Source organism: Lonchura striata, chromosome 2, assembly GCF_050655825.1.
Source record: "Lonchura striata isolate lonStrDom1 chromosome 2, ASM5065582v1, whole genome shotgun sequence".
Taxonomy (NCBI): Eukaryota; Metazoa; Chordata; class Aves; order Passeriformes; family Estrildidae; genus Lonchura; species Lonchura striata.
Window position 1 is genome coordinate 115,164,932 of NC_140704.1, and position 16,670 is coordinate 115,181,601.

Below are 16,670 nucleotides of genomic sequence, written 5' to 3' on the forward strand. Positions count from 1 at the left end.
CAAGAGAAGACACTCAATTTCCTGTAGTGTGGTGGGTGAGAGACCATTTCCTATTTATCTTTAGTACTTTGAGACTGCGACTATCTAAAAACCCAGGTGTTGGGAATAGAGCATGATGGAATAAAGGATTACATGAAGGACTCCCTTTTCATTGATGAGGGTTGCAGAGCTCCAAAAAGGGAAAGCAGTGAGAATGGAATATTACTGGCTAAGATATGGTGGCTTTTTTTTTTTTTACTGCAGAAAATGTAATTTTATTTCTAAAAAAGCGTTCTGTGTCAAATATAGATGTTTATTTAGTATCTTAAAATGAACTGACCTGTGTGAAAAGACACGTGATGATGGTACCATAGGCCAGAGTAACATTTGAAATGGGCTGCGCAGGGCCACTGTCCCTGGAGGTGTTCAAACAAAGCCTGGACGTGGCGCTTAGTGCCGTGGTCTGGTTGACGTGGTGTTTGTTCAGCGGTTGGATTCGATGATCTCAGAGGTCTTTTCCGACATAACTCTGTGATTTGCCTTCTCCGGGGCTGGTGCCGCCGGGAGCCCGGCGCTCCCCGGCGTGCGGCGGAGCTCCGGCCGGGCCGGGCAGCGACCCCGGCGGGCAGCGGGAAGGGGCGGCCCGGCAGAGGGCGCCGCAGGCCCGGGAACCTCGGCCCGCGGGCCGGGCTGTCAGCGAGGCGGATTAGAGCCTCATTGCAGCTCGTTTATGGATCGATTCTGTATTAAAATGCTGGCGAGTGAGTGTGACAGGGGGTCCTGCTCGCACAGGAGAGAAAGCAGCCTCCGGTTTCCCAGGAATGAGCCCCATGGCGGAGTGCTGCTGCCTTGCTGGGGCCAGGGGCTCTGTCCGTGGCCCCTCACTACAAGAAGGACATTGAGGGGCTGGAGCGAGTCCAGGGAAGGGTCTGGAGCACCAGTGTGATGCGGAGCGGCTGAGAGAGCAGGGGGTGTTCGGTCGGAGGATCGTGGACACCTCGTCTCTCTCTACAACCACCTGAAAGGAGGCTGTAGCCAGGTGGGGTCAGACTACTGCCAGGCTATACGCAAGGGGACAAAAGAAATTAGCCTCCAGCTGTGCCAAGGGAGGCTCAGGTTGCACACCAGGAAGAATTTATTCACAGAAAGAGTGATCAGATGTTGGAAGGGACTGCCCAGGAAGGTGGTAGAGTCAACATCGCTGAAAGTGTTTAAGGAAAAACTGGATACGGCATTTAGTGCCATGGTCTAGTTGAACATGGTGTTTGGTCGTAGGTTGGACAATGATCTTGGAGTCTTTTCCAACCTAATTGATTCTGTGAAGCAGTGGGTCTGGCTGTGGCAACATGTGTGACCTGGCACTAGTCAGGCTTTTGTGAGTGTCAGTCCCACTCTAGCATCTGTAGCTCAGAGTTCAGCAAGTTTTGAAGAACTTATTTTATATAGCCTTTGGGCTGCAGCATCAGAAGAAGCTTCATGGTCTGCATAAAGCTGTGAAAACAAAATTGAGATTTATGCAAGTGGTAAAAGTTGTCCTGTTTTTATTACACCAGCATGACTTATCCGAGTGTACATGGAAAGCTGGATAAATGTTATGAGACACGTTCGTGTTAATGACGCTCATGAGAGGGTTCTTTGGGATGCAACCATACTGTAATAAAAAGTTTTTAAATCTAACCAGAGTAGTTATGCTAGTACAAAAGATGTGGGTACGTTGAGAAACTGAGATTGTCCCTACAGATTTCCTCTTCCCCCATCGCAGCTGGAGTGCCACACTGTGGTAATTTTGCTGGGTGGTCACCCTCACCAGAAAACTCTCTTCTGGGAATTCAGTGTATGCTGGAGGGTAAATCCCCAGTGATTTCTCTGCCTGCTGCAGTCTTTGTTTTACTTTACTTGGTATATGCTGTTTTCCAAGGAAAAAACTACAGGCAAGCCGAGATGTTTCCAAGAGAGAATAGAAAAGCACTATTCACTATAGGAGGTCATTTGCTGTATGAGTTTTCTTTAAAAAGGCCTGTTAATTTTGTGGCCTAGTTCATGGTGAGGGAAGGGGAAAAAAAGCCAAATGTTGATATATCATCATTTTTGTGGTATTTACTAAATATCTAGAATCTAATGGAATATGTGGATAATCAAAAGACCATGAAATTTCTTTTACGCCACTTCAAAATACGCCAAATACCAAGAGATTCTGGAGGTTTAGGATTACTGCCAAAATATCTTTATGGTAGTATTTACTTTTGGTACGAGTGTATTATGTTTCTACTGGGAAATCTCTTCCCCAACTCCCTTATATACTAATATACCTAATTTAAAAATTACTTCTATTCAATGATATTAACTGCATAGAAAAGCTTCATGCATTGTTTTGGTTGGAAGACTCTTGCTTATCTCTAGGCTGTAAAGCTGCAGTCACGACTCAGTTTATGTTCCAAGTCCCTGTGCTGTGTCATTCCCATCAGCTATCCACTTCTGATGTGTAAAGCTGCTTGATAGAGGATAATGAGGAAGGCAAGTTGAAGCTGGCCTTGTGGTAACAGCTAATTTTTGTCTTCAGAATTTTTGAAGGAAACATGTGCAAGATATGACAGGACCATGCTTTACTTTCCTTTAGCTATTTTTAGGGGATGAGAGAGTTATTTTATGTTAGCTTTCATTTGACCTATAAGTGGTTGAATTTTTGCTTAAGATGATGCAGGACTAAGATCTGACAAGGTGACCCCAGATGTTTCTATTTTTACAGTTCCTGGATTTCCAGTTACCGGTGGTGGATACCTAGGGGAACTTTTCTTGGAGAACATGGTATTAAAATAAAGATTAACCATTAATGTTAGTTTTTCAGCATACATGTTTTCCAAAAGAGTGCCATGTAATCACTTCAAAATTGAAAAACTCCCTATTTTTATGCACTGGTAGTAACTACTTTTTGCCAAACTTGTCTTGTGAGCTGGAGTTCCATATTTTAGCTGCTCATCTATGAATTATTTTAAACTTACAAAAATATAAATGCTAGGAATTAAATGAAAATGTGTGCTCCTATAGCTAAATTCCTCTCACCTTCCACATTACCTCTGAAACTGGGAGCTTTCTCTGGCTCTTGCACCAAGTGGCATCATCTTTCCCACTTCAACCCTTCTTCAAAACACTTAATCCCTTAAAGTAGGCCAGCATTTGTATGGAGTATATAATTTTGGTATCTTACAAGAGTATGGTCTTCTCTTTGTGCCCTTTCTGGTAAATCCACTTTATCAGTTTCTGATGGGTACCCAGATTTACTTGCTTGACATGGGAAGCAAATGAGGTTTATCCCAGAATGGTTTGAGGAATTAGTCTTATGTATTTGCTATGTAGCATAAATAAAGCTTAACTGGTTACTTTTTATATGCACAGCACACTCATAAGTGCAGTTGACACTTTCCTGCTGATCTTCTGGTTTGGGTGAAAATTTATCAAAATGTCACATGGTTAAGAGCTTGTTCCCTTTGAATCTTAGAACCATATAATGGTTTGGCTTGGAAGAAAAATTAAAGATCATCCAGTTTCAAACCCCTGATATAGGCATAACAACCTTTCACTAGACCAGGTTGCTCAAAGCTCCATCCAGCCTGGCCTTGAACACTTCCAGAGGTGGTACACCCACAACTTCTCTAGGTAACTTTTTCCAGTGTCTCACCACCATCACAGTAAAGTTTTTCTCCCTAATATCTAATCTATAGGTGCCCTGATTCAATTTAAAGCCATTCCCCCTTGCCCTATTGCTACAAGACCTTGTAAGAAGTCCCTTTCCAGCTCTCTCATAGGCATCGGGTAGGGACTGGAATACATAGAGAGTGGTAATATCCCCAAACTATTATGCTGAATGAAGGCAGACGGCTGAAAAAGAGATTTTCCATGTATTATGTGTTTCAAAACTCTTTAATAAATCCCTGCCACATTCTCAGCCTTCTATTGTGCTGCAATCTGTGTGCCCTGAGAGCGGATGGTCTGATGTGATACTGAATAATGTACAAAAACTATTTTAATGTTGTGCAAAAGGTTTATTTTGGGGTTTTCCCTGAGTGAAGAATACATTATTTTAGAAGTCCTTCCTGCATGGATATCTGTAGGTCTGTGTCTTTTACCTGAGGCTTTCTGATCTTTCAAATGAAGGTTAATTCAGTTGTTTAGTTCGTGGATTTATTAGTCTAAACCTGGCTCTTAAAGAAAAAGCCCTCAAAACAAATTCTGTCTTTCTGTGGCATTACACTGGGGGAATTCAATATATTTCATGAAATTCTGAAGAGGTCACTTAAAAGATGATCAGGCCAAGATTTGCTGTTATTTCTGGACTTGCTTTTGTGTCCTGACTTTCTTGATCCATTACAATGGTAATTATAACTAACATTGGCTTGGTAATTAGAAATGAGTCTAGAACTATTGTTGTGTAACAGAATTTAAAGCAGGTTATCTCAAGGCAGGGAATCATTATTATGGCAAATGGAATTTGTGTCATCCTGTCAGACTGATGACTTGACATGGATAAAGGGTGATGATATGACTGTGTTATTGCAAGCACTTAATTTTGTCAGTTCACTACTGAAGGAAGTGTATTAAAGTATATACAAAATACTCACAAGCTTCCAATTTTTTCTAAATGGAATTTTTTCTAAATTCTAATTTACGGAATAATTCAGGTTGGAAATAATTTCCAGATTTCTCCAGTTCAAACTTCATAAGACAGTCTCAGATGTAAGGTCAGACCAGGTTAGGGCTTTATCTAGTTGGATCCTCGAAAACTTGAATGATGAAGACAGCATAACCTATCTGGGCAGCATCCTTCTCCCTTCCCTGTCTTTCTCTTCCTTGTCTTTCCAAAACCAGGAACCTTGTATTTCTGGGTAGAAGTGGGGTCTTCAGCTGGGCCTTTTAGGCAAGACCTACAGGTCAGCAGATTGCAAGTAGGTAGTGGTACAGAAACAGACATCTTTTACATTCATGCCTGCAAAGTGAAAGGATTTATACTTGAATGACCATACAAAACTGAACCTGTGCACCAGCTGCTTTCTGCTGTATCCTGGCTGCAGGGATGTGTCTGCATCTTCTGATACATGAATCAAGCCTTGAAGCTTTTTTTCTTAGTGACAGACAATATTTGTCCTCTCAACTTTGTTTCCATGATTTGGTCAGATTATCAGAATAGGAAACAGGATGTTTCTGGGTGCACTATAGCTATTTGTGTTATAACTAGCTTTTTTTTCAGTCTGTAGTTAAACAATGACCCCATCAAGTTTAAAAGAGGACTGGTGATACTAGTTTAGCTAATACCTAAGTGGCTCAGATAGTCCTTGCTTTGATGGTTTACATTATCTTGGGACTATTTTTCTTTATAATTCTGGAACACAGGGGTTCAAATGTCAGTGTGGCTGAATTGGTTCATTGTCTTCCTCAAGGACAAAGTTATATGAGTGTCTTGATACACATTACATGTGTTTTTGGTGGTGTAAAAATGCCTGAACTCTGTGATGTTCATTTTGAAGGAAGCATCTTTGATGACAGTTTTCATACATACAGGTGCTTTTGTAGGTGAATCCACAGTGTCACTGAGGTAGCTGTGCTTCTTTGTGCCTAGTCTGTGGAATTCCTGTATGACTTACTAACTAAGCTTAGCAGAGATTTCTGTGTACCACATTCTGGATTTATGAAATCTGATGGATCATGGCACATATGACAGTGACATAAACAGACTTTAGACCTTGCTGCTTTGAGCTGTCACTCCCAGAGTGTATTTTTATGTTGTTTGAAGCACCAGGCAGTTTGTGAATGTTAATCCAACCCCTCTGCTTTGTTTAACTTAAGGCTTCAGCTGAGCCTTAAGCTTACACAGCTCTGGAGAGCAACAACTTCAAGCGCAGCTGACAGCATTGCTATCTTAGCATCCATGTATTGAATGCCCCTTTCTTTGTGGTCTTCCCACATCCTCCCCAAGTCTGCCTGGTGTTTTAAACAAGATTCAAGAGGCCTGTGTTAGCTTTCCTGCAGCTGCATGCCACACAAGGCATCTGCATTTCCTCAGGTCTGGTACCTCTCTGAGGCATGGCTCTTGACAGCATCACAGAGGATCTTCAGGAGTAACGGGGAGAAGCAAAGTGGTATATGCTTGCTCTGTCAGGGCCCTGACCTCTTTCTAAAAAGATGAAGCAAAGAAAGAAGGTCTCCTGTTGGTAAATTGCCTGGTGCTGCAGCAGATTGCCTGGTGAGGCTACAGGGATGAGCGGAGCATGCACTGCTGGGAGTGCAGTGCTCCCCTTTGAAAGGAGAGAGGGAATAAAGCCAGAGGAATTAACAGCATTAATAGAAAGTTAAAGGCTTTTGTCTTGCTGGTTTACTCACCTCTGATGAGGCTTTCTGTTGTTTGCTATTATGGATAATTTGCTAATAGTTTTGTGTTCTGCAAAGGATAATGAGTGCAGTGAGAAAGCTGCTTAGTTTTGATTTGTTTTACTTTGTCTTCCAAACTATCTCAGGAATTTTCAGGATAAATTGGAGAAGAGATTGATTTTAATTTGTTGGAAATTAATTTTGAAGAAATGGTGGAAGAGAACTTTATTGGAATACATAGGACCAATATTAATAATTTCTCTTTCTTATAAATGTACTTTCTAAACACTGTAGTTCCAGAAGAAGACTGGAACAGAGTAGATTGGCTAATGAGTTGAATTCTCTAAAAGCCTTTGGTTCAGTCTTTGTTGTGGGCTGTCACAGTGCTTTAAAAATAATTTTATGGTCCTTTAGTGGCTGGTTCTGTCACCATTTTGTTAATCCATGGCATCAGGAGAGGGACCTAATTTCTTGGAGAAAGTAAAGTTTTCTTTTACTACCCAGGATGTTTGTTGCAACCAGTTGTGGAAAAAAAGCACTGCATGGCATTTCAAGGCTCCTAGTGCAGTTGCAGCTTCCATCGTTTCACAAGTGAATTTTACTGGTGTTGAGGTTTGTGGCAGCAGTATAAGAAAGGCATGCATATGTCTGTCTCAAAAAAAAAATGCATGTGTAGTGCTGCCTTTAAAATGCCTCTTAAGTGAAAATAAGACACCAAATTGTCCAAGGTCAACCAATTCTTGGTAGAACAAGTAAAGCATGAAGTGTACCAAAATCATCCAACTGTCCTTGTATTTAGGCTTCCCCTTCTAATGAGTTCCTTGTCAATTTTCACCAAAACAGAAAAGTTCCTTTTGTAGTGAAGGTTAGTGTGTAGCAGCTCTTTGTAGAATCTATTGCATTGTGAAGATCTAGTAGTAAATTTAGAATATCTTAGAAAATACAGGAAGACCAAAGTTTAGAAAGAATTCTAAACTAATTTCAGGGTTATTTAAAACCCCTGGGGTTTTTCCCAGTGTGTTTCTCTTTAATGGATGACACTTCTCTGTATCTCTCTTTAATGAATGAAGCTCCTTCCATATCTATATATGGAAGAAAGCAGTTCTGTGGGGTTTTGTTTTGTGGTTGATTTGGGGTTTCTTAAGTCACAGCACTGTGTCTTTAGCTTGCAAAGAATGCAGTTTGATGGTAAGGTATGGGGAACATGAACTTTGTTCCTGGCTCCTATTGCAGTGTGGAAGTGTGTTAGATAAGAGAGGGGCAGAACAAATGGAATAAAATTGAGACTATGTATAATAGAACTTGAGAGATTTGGAGGTATGAAATGTTGTTGGGTGAGGGGTGGCTTTCTTGGGAACAATAAGAAAGGACTGGGATGGTATGAAAATATGCCTCTCATATCCAGTTTGTCAGGGTCTGTGTCATGTTCTGTGATAAGCAGTTTCTGTCCAAACATCTGAATCATCTGTAGATGACAGTTCAGATTTACAGTTCTTTTGTTATCAGGATACTCATATTCCAGACTAACAACCCTGGTGACTGATTAACCCTTTCTGTGGATAGCTGTTCATAGCTGTAATATGTTAAAGAGGATTTTGCCTGCTCTGTAGGAGTCTATTAACACATTCTTGTGTATAGGCCAGCTACTTCATCGTACTTAATCCTTTTTTATCCTCCTTAGGATAACATTATTTGCCTTCAGACGAGGGCAACAGCCTTGAGTACCTGCTGGTTTTATCTTTGTCCTCAATCTCTCTGGAAATATGCTATGGAATTGTTACTTCATATGATATCTTTCCCACTACTCACAACTACAGCTGAGCTTTGTTATTCCAGCTTCCTGGACACATGGAGAAGCTGTTGCATGTGGCTGTTGATTCACTGCTCAGTCCCAGCACAGTGGCATTCTTTTTGTCTCAGTTCTAGTCGTTCTCCTCCCACTCTGTCTCCTCTTCTCAGCACAGTCACTATTTCATTCTCTTGTCCCCATTCACCTTCACCTGGCCGTTGTTTGGTGTCAGTTCACTGGTTTGGTCTTGCCTAATGGAACATTTTAGTCCTGTGCCACCAAATACTCTCATCTGGTTGCAACTCTTTAGAAACACTGATTGCAGCAAACTTGTTGGTGTTTTGCAGACACCTTGACACCTTCCTATGCATGGGAAACGGAACATTAAAGCTAAGTGAGAAAACCAGACTAGAACTGTCTTCTTGTGAAGGCAGACAAAATGGGTAGAGCAGCTTTGTCCTGACCTAAATAGTCAGGTGTGAGAAGGGTTGAGGTTTCTTCTGGGTTTTAAGTACTCTGAAAGTCTTCTAAAAACACCACAACTTTAAGAATCCCTTAAGCTTGCACACAAACTGTACTTGTGGATAGTAACTTTGGTCTTTCCATTCATAAGAAAAAAGGTGCAGTGGAACTCAAAAAGCTTCAGAGCAAGTTAGTAGGAGCAAAACGTTCTAGAGAATAGGAATCTTCAACCTTATAAAGAGATTGTTATGGAGAGGGCATTATGGAAAGAAATCCATGCCTGAATGACTGGGTGCTGTCTCGTGCTAAGACACATCAAGTGAAACTAGAAGGTTGATTCAGCATTAAAATGGAGTTTATTCATCCAGTTGATATGAGCTGCTGAATTCCTTGTCACAGAATGACACAGATGCTGAAAGATTACATGGGTTCAAGACTAACTGGACAAACTAAAGAAAGACAAGACAAATCTGTTAAGAATTTAATACAAAGATCTTGCCTCTAGTTGTAGCCACAAACTGGAATCAGGAAGACAGGAAGACTCTTCTATAGCAACCCTGCTGCACGCTTGTCCTGTTTTAAACTCTTCCCTAAACATCTGAGATTAATCATAGCTGGAGACAAAAGTAGGGGGATAGAATGGTCCTTGGTAGACACCCCTACAGCTATTCCCATGTTTGTCTGCTGTGGGCTTTTCAGCGTGTATGATTTTTGTCCTTTTTAACATCACCACCCTCGGTGTTTCCTTTGCAGAGCAATTGAGAAGTCACATACTAAAAGACAATGTTGCAAATGAGTCTCTACTTGGTCAGTGCAGTGGATACCCTTTGTAGCTGTAGTTCCCTACCACCTGCTGCTCTGCGTGGCTTCTGCAGGGTGTTCTTTAACTTAGCTTAGTTTATGCTTACCTCATGTTTTTAATAAAGCTTTCTGTTCAGACATAAAGAGGGAGAGGAGCTTTTGAGACAGCATGGATTTTGTAGAGGGTGATGGCTCTAGCCAGACTTGTCTAGAGAAGAGTTTAGCTTCCCTGGAGTGAGCGACACAGACTGAAGTTTTTTTTTATTGACTTGATTAGATGAGCGAGAAGTTTGAAGGTAAGTCTGGGCTTTTTTGTTTATGGTTTTTGGGTTTTTTTAATTTAAATCTTTAATTTTTATGGCTAACTAGAAAAGCACTATGTTGGGGGTTTTTTAAGCATAAACATTTGTTGAAGTACATTGAAACATCATGAAAGTAAAAAAAAAAATTGGTCTTGCTAAGTTGTGAATCTGGTATGTTCTAGTAATAATGTGATTTGTCTAGGATATGAAACACTTTGGTATCTTTTAGAATGGGAAAACAGTATAACTATGTGTATAAAAAGAATAAATAAATAAACACCCCAGTCTAATAGTGTATTATCTTAAAGGCAGAATGTGAAAAAAGACGTTTTATTTGTGACAGTTATAGATAAAGCATCATGTCGCCTTTTGGCAAGTTATTTGCAGACTTGTACAGAGAAAAGAATTAATATTGTGGATAGTAATGCAACAGCTTTACACAGTTGCTTGTGAAACCAGATTATATAGCTGTATATCAGGACACATTACAGAAGCTTTGACTTACTTGTTCCTCTTTTATGGAACTCAACAGATTAATCCTTATAATGTGAGATATTTGTGTTGTGTTGGAAGGATATAAGAGTTTCTGTGTGGTGTGTTTTTGCTGGTTTAAAAAGGAAGGGCCAAAGCATCTCTTTGGGCTGAGAAACTGCCATCAGCCTCAGTCTGTAGTAACTGGAGGAGGAGAGCAAGAGAAAGAGATATATTTTTTCCTAAATAGTTTATGGGGTGGAATGGTGGATTAAAACATACCAGGTTAAGTAGACTTTTTGAAGGGTGCAAAATTTAGGACAAGGAAATAAAATAGGACATAATTGCCATTCTCATGGCTAAAAAGCAATGAGCCAGACAATAGATAAGACTATCAGTTTGAACAACAACAAAACCAATGTTTTTACATGAAACAAGTCTGAAACAAATGCCAGGAAGGTGATTATTCCCCTCTACTTGGTAACCTTTATATGCACTTGAGTCTAGTTTTCCTATGCAAACAGTAGAGCTAGGTTTATTCCTTACATTATTTTCGACTTGTGGCTTACATTATTTGCAATTTAAAGATTCTGTGATGCTTTTCTCATATGAAAAAGCATCTCATTGTTAAAAACTTTCCACTAATCACAGCAGTTGTAGAGGAAAAAGGTAGTTTAAGCGGGCATCAAAACATGGCAGAGAATTGTTTCTTCTTTTTACATGGCATTAAATTTTAGATAAATGATACCCATGCATATTGATGGTTTCTCAAATCTAACTAACTTAGAGGAAAAATCTGTGGCAAAATCTCTGGTTTGGTTTCTTCAGTGTTTAAAAATAATAAAAGAAGAAAACAAACCTGAATGTATCAATCACTCTTGTTGATAATGGGTATGCTGAGTTGCTTCATCACTTTAGTAAGTGAAAAATATTTCACATATCTCCTTAGTGGATCATCCTTGTGGATGCCGAGTGTAAATTTTTAAGTTATAATAGTTCATTTTGTTGGGAGGTAAGTAGAAGTAATCATAATTTGGGAAATAATGGCAAGTAAATAATGGAAATATAATGGAAAGGAAAACTAGGATGTAATTATATATAGGATTGGAAGGGAACATAACTTCTGTGCCACATTTCTGTGGTACGACTCACTTTTGAAGGCAAGAATGACAGATTTGAGGGGGAGGAGTTGCACTATGTTATTATAAAGTACCCAACATAATTTTTTGTTGTGTGTATTACTTTGCAGCTACTTTGAGCATTTCTGCACTTTTAATGCAGAATGTGCTTGTGACTTCAAAAATTTGGTTGTGAAGAAGCAAAACTGTTTACATCCTCTGCATGTGAGTTGCAGGGTTTTCAAATGCTAGTCAGCTGTTAATTGCCATCAATTAATTTGTAAGGATTTTGGAAAGTGGTAGTGGAAGTTTTTCTCTCTGCCTTGCATGCTCCAGATGCTCTGAACAGTCAGAAGTAATAATGTAGACAATAGTCATTCGCCTTTGACACAGTCATGATCCTTGTCGTCATCATAGAGCTGAAAAAGTAAGATTGCTGGTGATATAGTGTGTGGTGGTTTATTTTCACATTTTGGGCAGGGAGGGATGATTTAAGAGACCGCTGAATGCTAATTTCTGTTGCTTTGTTACCATGCATTTTAAGTGGAAGAACAGCAAATGGATTTAATTTTTATAAGACTTGCAGCCAGTAATTGTAAAAATTCTCCATCTGCTTATTAGCAGGACTAGCTCTGTTTTTGAAAAGAAGAAAGATGCTTGTGTTTTCCAGATCTGGAATGAACTGGAATGAATGAATGAAATGTTCTGAAGGAGATCCCCAAGTGTTGGTAGTTGTGTAAGGTTGAACTGCAAGAAAAATACCTTTCAATGTATTTTTTTTTTGATCAGCACTGTGACTCTTTAAAAATGCACTTCATTGCTTAACTTCATTTTCTGCCACAAATTCATTGAAGAGAGGTTGCCACTTCTTTTTGTACATTTTGGTACAGTTCTCAGCATAACATTCATATCTTTTCTGAGACTTCTTTAGATGTTGCAGCAATAATAAACCACAATGACTTAATCAGAAATCTATGGCTGGTGACCTACCTGTGGTCCCTTCCAGTGACTTTCTTTGCTGACATGAAAAACATTAATTAGAATATAAGCAATTCTACAATATTACCAGAATTTCGTAGAGTTCAGTTTAAAAGTGATGGGATTTTTTTTTCCTAGAGAAAATTCTAATTACCTAGTAATTCAGATTATGCTCCCTTGGGAAGTTCTAGAGTTGCAGGTCGCCTCACTCCTCAGGATTGTATGAGGGAAGAAGCATCCACTTGATTTGTGCTTCTTTGCTTTTTGCACCTCACATGGGCCCCTGTCTCAGATAGGATGCTGAGTTCAACAAGTCTCTGGCCTGACTTGTTCTTGCTGTTCTCACTTGGTTATTCCTTCATCTCCACAATTTTTTAATTGCTGCTTTATTGTGTGTTTAAGTCCTCAGTTTCCAGAACCTTGTTAACATGTTATCTTATGTGGCATTATGCCAGTGCTGATGGGATTAAAGCATAAGGAAGCCCTGGCTTGCTGCTTGCATCTAAAATGAACATCAAATTTGATTTGTTATTTCTGTTTAGTGAAACTGAAGCTTTGTACCTGGTGCCTCAGTCTCTCTGGCAGGCGTTAGTCCCAGTCTCTGCAGTTTCTAGCAAGAATAGTGTTTTAATTCCTGCTACGTGAAACTAGACTAATTGCATGCGTAGAAATCTAAACAAACAATGCTGGGAAAAATTACAAAGGAATTCTTTTGTTTGGTTTTATGACCTTAACTATGTAGTGCTGGAAAGAGAAGAAACTCTACTGTGGAAAATCAATACTTGCTAAAACTCTGAAAGACCACACAGAGAACAAACTAAGGCAAACTAGTCCATAATAAAGCAGAAGCATAAGATTAAATTGAAGAAGGTGATAATTATGGACATAAAGAATTGGCAGTACATAAGGATGAAATTAAGACTGAAGACACCAATTTGATTTGACATTTTACTTAAGTAAGATGTGAGTACAAACCTGGTTTAACACTGTGAAACTGTAGAATCCAGAAGCCTGATGGGTTGTATCACTTTGTTTCTGTGGTTAAAATGCAGTCACTACTACAGGTGTGTATGTTTGTTTTAGAAGAATACCTCAACCTGTACTAGCTTTTCAAAAAGAAAACACACACATCAACCCTAAGCTGTAATTGGTAGAAATAAAAACAGGCATCTAGAAATATGTTGCCATATGTAGCTGGCAAGGAGCATCACCTCCTTTCCTACAAACAGTAATAATTTCTATTTAATAAATTGAAAGGTCTTGAGTTTTGTATACATAGTTAGGTGCAATTTGTTTGCCTCAGTCTGTATTTATTGTAACCACAGATGACATAAATCCTGTTGTGTTGCCCTGTAGGTAGCTTGACATTTTTTCCTTTCTCTCATTTTCTGTGCGTTTCACCTGGTAACAAGTAATTTCCAGACCAAAGTGTTGTGAGGACTGACAGATCGGGTGTCATAAAAAAGCAATAGAAATAAAATGCTTCTAGTTTAAATGTTGCAGAAGCTGAAATGCAACACCTGCCTAATTGGCATTATCCCGGATTTACTCACCTATGGATTTGATTGTATCTGTCATGTGCCACCGCACTTCCTGCTGCTCTGAAGTCATGTTTTTGTGTTGCTTCTGCACTTAAGGACTCACTCTTGTTATGGATATGTCCCAGATTCTTTTCTCTGACCCTCCAAATGGGTATTTTAACTATGTTTAAAAAGGAGTGAGGAGAAAGTAGGCAAGAGTGTTAGATTGTCAGGTTCTGCAACATTACAGACAATAAGTGCTCTTCACTTTGCTATTAGTAAATGACCCAACTCTCAAATTAGTAACTTGGCATGCTAACGGAACTACATGATATTTCTGTGCTTTTTCAGTATCTGAGTCTTGCTTACACTTGTTTTTAAGGAGGATGACCCATTTGATAGTTGTCCTTCTTTTAAAGTGACAGTGTTGTATTTAAGAAAATAAAAGTATCCCTCTTGCCTGCATTTTTTTCCTACCTGGTGGGTTTATAACTAGCTGTAGTTGTGTGCTGTTGTGGTTGCTCCTTTGCTATATATGTACATAGTTGAACATGGTTAGAGATGGTTCAGGATTCAGCTGTACTTTGAAAATGGGATTTTACTGATAAACTTGTGGATAGGTGGGGTTTTCTTTTGTATGTTAAATAAAACATAACATGCTTCAGTTGAAAATTTTAATTCAAACAGTATATACCAAAGTCAGGCAATGTGTTACTCTTATTTTGGTCCTGGTGTAGCTAATTACATGCAATTACTTGAGATTCCCTAAACTGCAAATGAAAATATGACAGAACTTCATGTTCTAGAGGGATGAGGTGGTTTAGGGGAGAGAGAGAGGCAGTGGATGGCCCTGGTGGCTTTTATGGTCAGCTACAAAACATGAGACCATGTTGCTTTATCTTTTAATTGTTAGAGATCCCAGCTAATTTTTTTTTTCATATCCCATTTACAGATTTGAAGGGCGTAAGAACAGATGATTTTAGGGAGTACGCACTTTAATAATACAATAAAAAATGAATCTCACCCTTCTTGAGCGAATAGTTCTGTTCATTTGCTTAGAGGCTGTAACCACACTGGGTGTTAGGCAGACGAGTAGCCTGCGTGATTGCGGTAAGTGTGTCACATCCTGCCCTCAACTTTGCCCTCCTTGGAGGCTCTGGCAGTCTCTCTGTGGTTTGCCCACTAGCCAGCTGGGAGTGGCTCGAGAAAACTTCTCTAACCTGTGGATCTGGTTCTCGAGCAAACTTTCAGACTTAACAGTATCTTGATGCTCCTTGCCAAACCCAATTAGGAGAGAGGCGAGGGTACTGGGGCAGGCTTTCAAAGCTTCACGGAAGACTCATCCGTAATTTTGTGACAAATTTAATTGTGTGTATTCAAAGCATGTAGTATGAAGATTGCTGCAGGGCTTTTTCCTCCTTGACAACCCAGTCAACTCCTTTGTAAACATGAAACTACCAAAGAGCTTCCCTCTTCTGTGAAAATCTTCTCCCCATCTCTGCTGCAGGAGTAATGTTTCTAGCTGTGTTTGGAGGGGAATGGGCAGGCAGCTGCTTTGACATTAGAAATGTACCGTGTGAATGCCAGCACATCTTTGTTAAATAAATATGAACTTCTCCTTCCGTAAGGATTCTTAAAGATAACTATCAAGTCAAGGCATGTCACTGGAAATGTGTGTGTCGTTTGAATTCCCTGTCCTTTTTGTCATCAGCAATCTTTGAATTTCTTACTTGAATGCCATTTCTTCCTGTAACTTGCCAAACTTTGAATATACTTTCTCTGCTACTTGTGCGTTCTTGGATCTGGAGTCTGACCATAAAAAGATGACATTAGAAACTGAGTGCACTATTTTTTCTTTTGCTCTGTAAAAATTTTCACTTATACATGGTCGTGTCAAAAGATTGTATATTGTTTATAGGGAGCTTTTAAGTTATGCATTCTTCAAGTAGTTCCATTCTCTGCTTTGTCCTGATTAGCATTTGTGGTTTTATCACATGTGAATATCCCACAGTAAGGCAAAAGAAAATGGTGTAAGAATTTTTTTTTAAATCTCTCTAGACTTTTTTTAAATTTTAGGATGCAGTTACTCAAAAAATGGCATTTTGAGCATCAGGAAATTATATGCACAAAATATAAACACTTGAGGTCTTCACCCTTAGGGAATTAAAGCATGATTCTTTTCCCTACTGTTACAGTATTGAAACTAATACTGTTTTAATTTGAAAGGCATAAGCAGAATTCTGGGTGGAAGAAAAGGTGCTTTGAAACAGTTCTCTGTGATACTGAACAGGGACTCCAGAAAGGGTCTAATTGCTTCCTATGCAAGTTTTCCCGACTCTTTGATTAGCAGATGGTTTATTTCTATGTGTAATAGTCAAGGTGAAAAATAATCAGTGCAACTTTCACATACAACACAGACTCAGGATATTGGAAGGACTGGCTAGAGATGTGGATTGTCTGCTAGATGCATGTCTTTTTACAGAATCTGTAACTAGGCAGAAATGTTGTCTTCTTTCAGCTGATGGATGAAGGGTTGTGGAACACAGGATATTAACTGATGCAGCTTTTCAGGTTTGCACTGAAATGGTGGAAGCAGCAGGGGCTGTCCAGATAGGGAGAAATTTTGTCTTGCCATCCCCTTGTATGTTCCTTTAATGGTATGGACTTGGTGTTTTGCTGAGAATGTGTGTGCAGAAGGTAATGAGGATGAAACTGGACCCGTGTTCCTGTTGTCATGAGTGATGGCCTGGCTGTAAAGCATTACTGGAGGCTTGTGCCATCAGGATGCTGCTGTGTTTGCTGGCGGCAGGTACAGGTCCTGAAGAGCTGGCTGTGGGAGAGTCTCCTCAGCAGGTGTGTGTGAGCTGGTTTTGATCCTGCACTGACAAGT

At 39.6% G+C, this 16,670-nt stretch overlaps 1 protein-coding gene across 7 annotated transcripts in view; it reads left to right on the forward strand.

Moving 5' to 3' along the window:
* SPIDR (scaffold protein involved in DNA repair) overlaps positions 1–16,670 on the forward strand; it is a 194,030-nt gene that overhangs the window by 12,101 nt on the left and 165,259 nt on the right. The window contains exon 1 of one of the 7 annotated variants that reach the window (XM_085573795.1): positions 643–16,633. The exons of the other annotated variants lie outside the window; for them this stretch is intronic. Within the exon in view, the coding sequence (XP_085429921.1) occupies positions 16,565–16,633 (69 nt within the window). The 5' untranslated portion in view covers positions 643–16,564. Of the gene's footprint in view, positions 1–642; positions 16,634–16,670 lie in introns of those variants that run through there. 7 annotated transcript variants of the gene reach the window in all.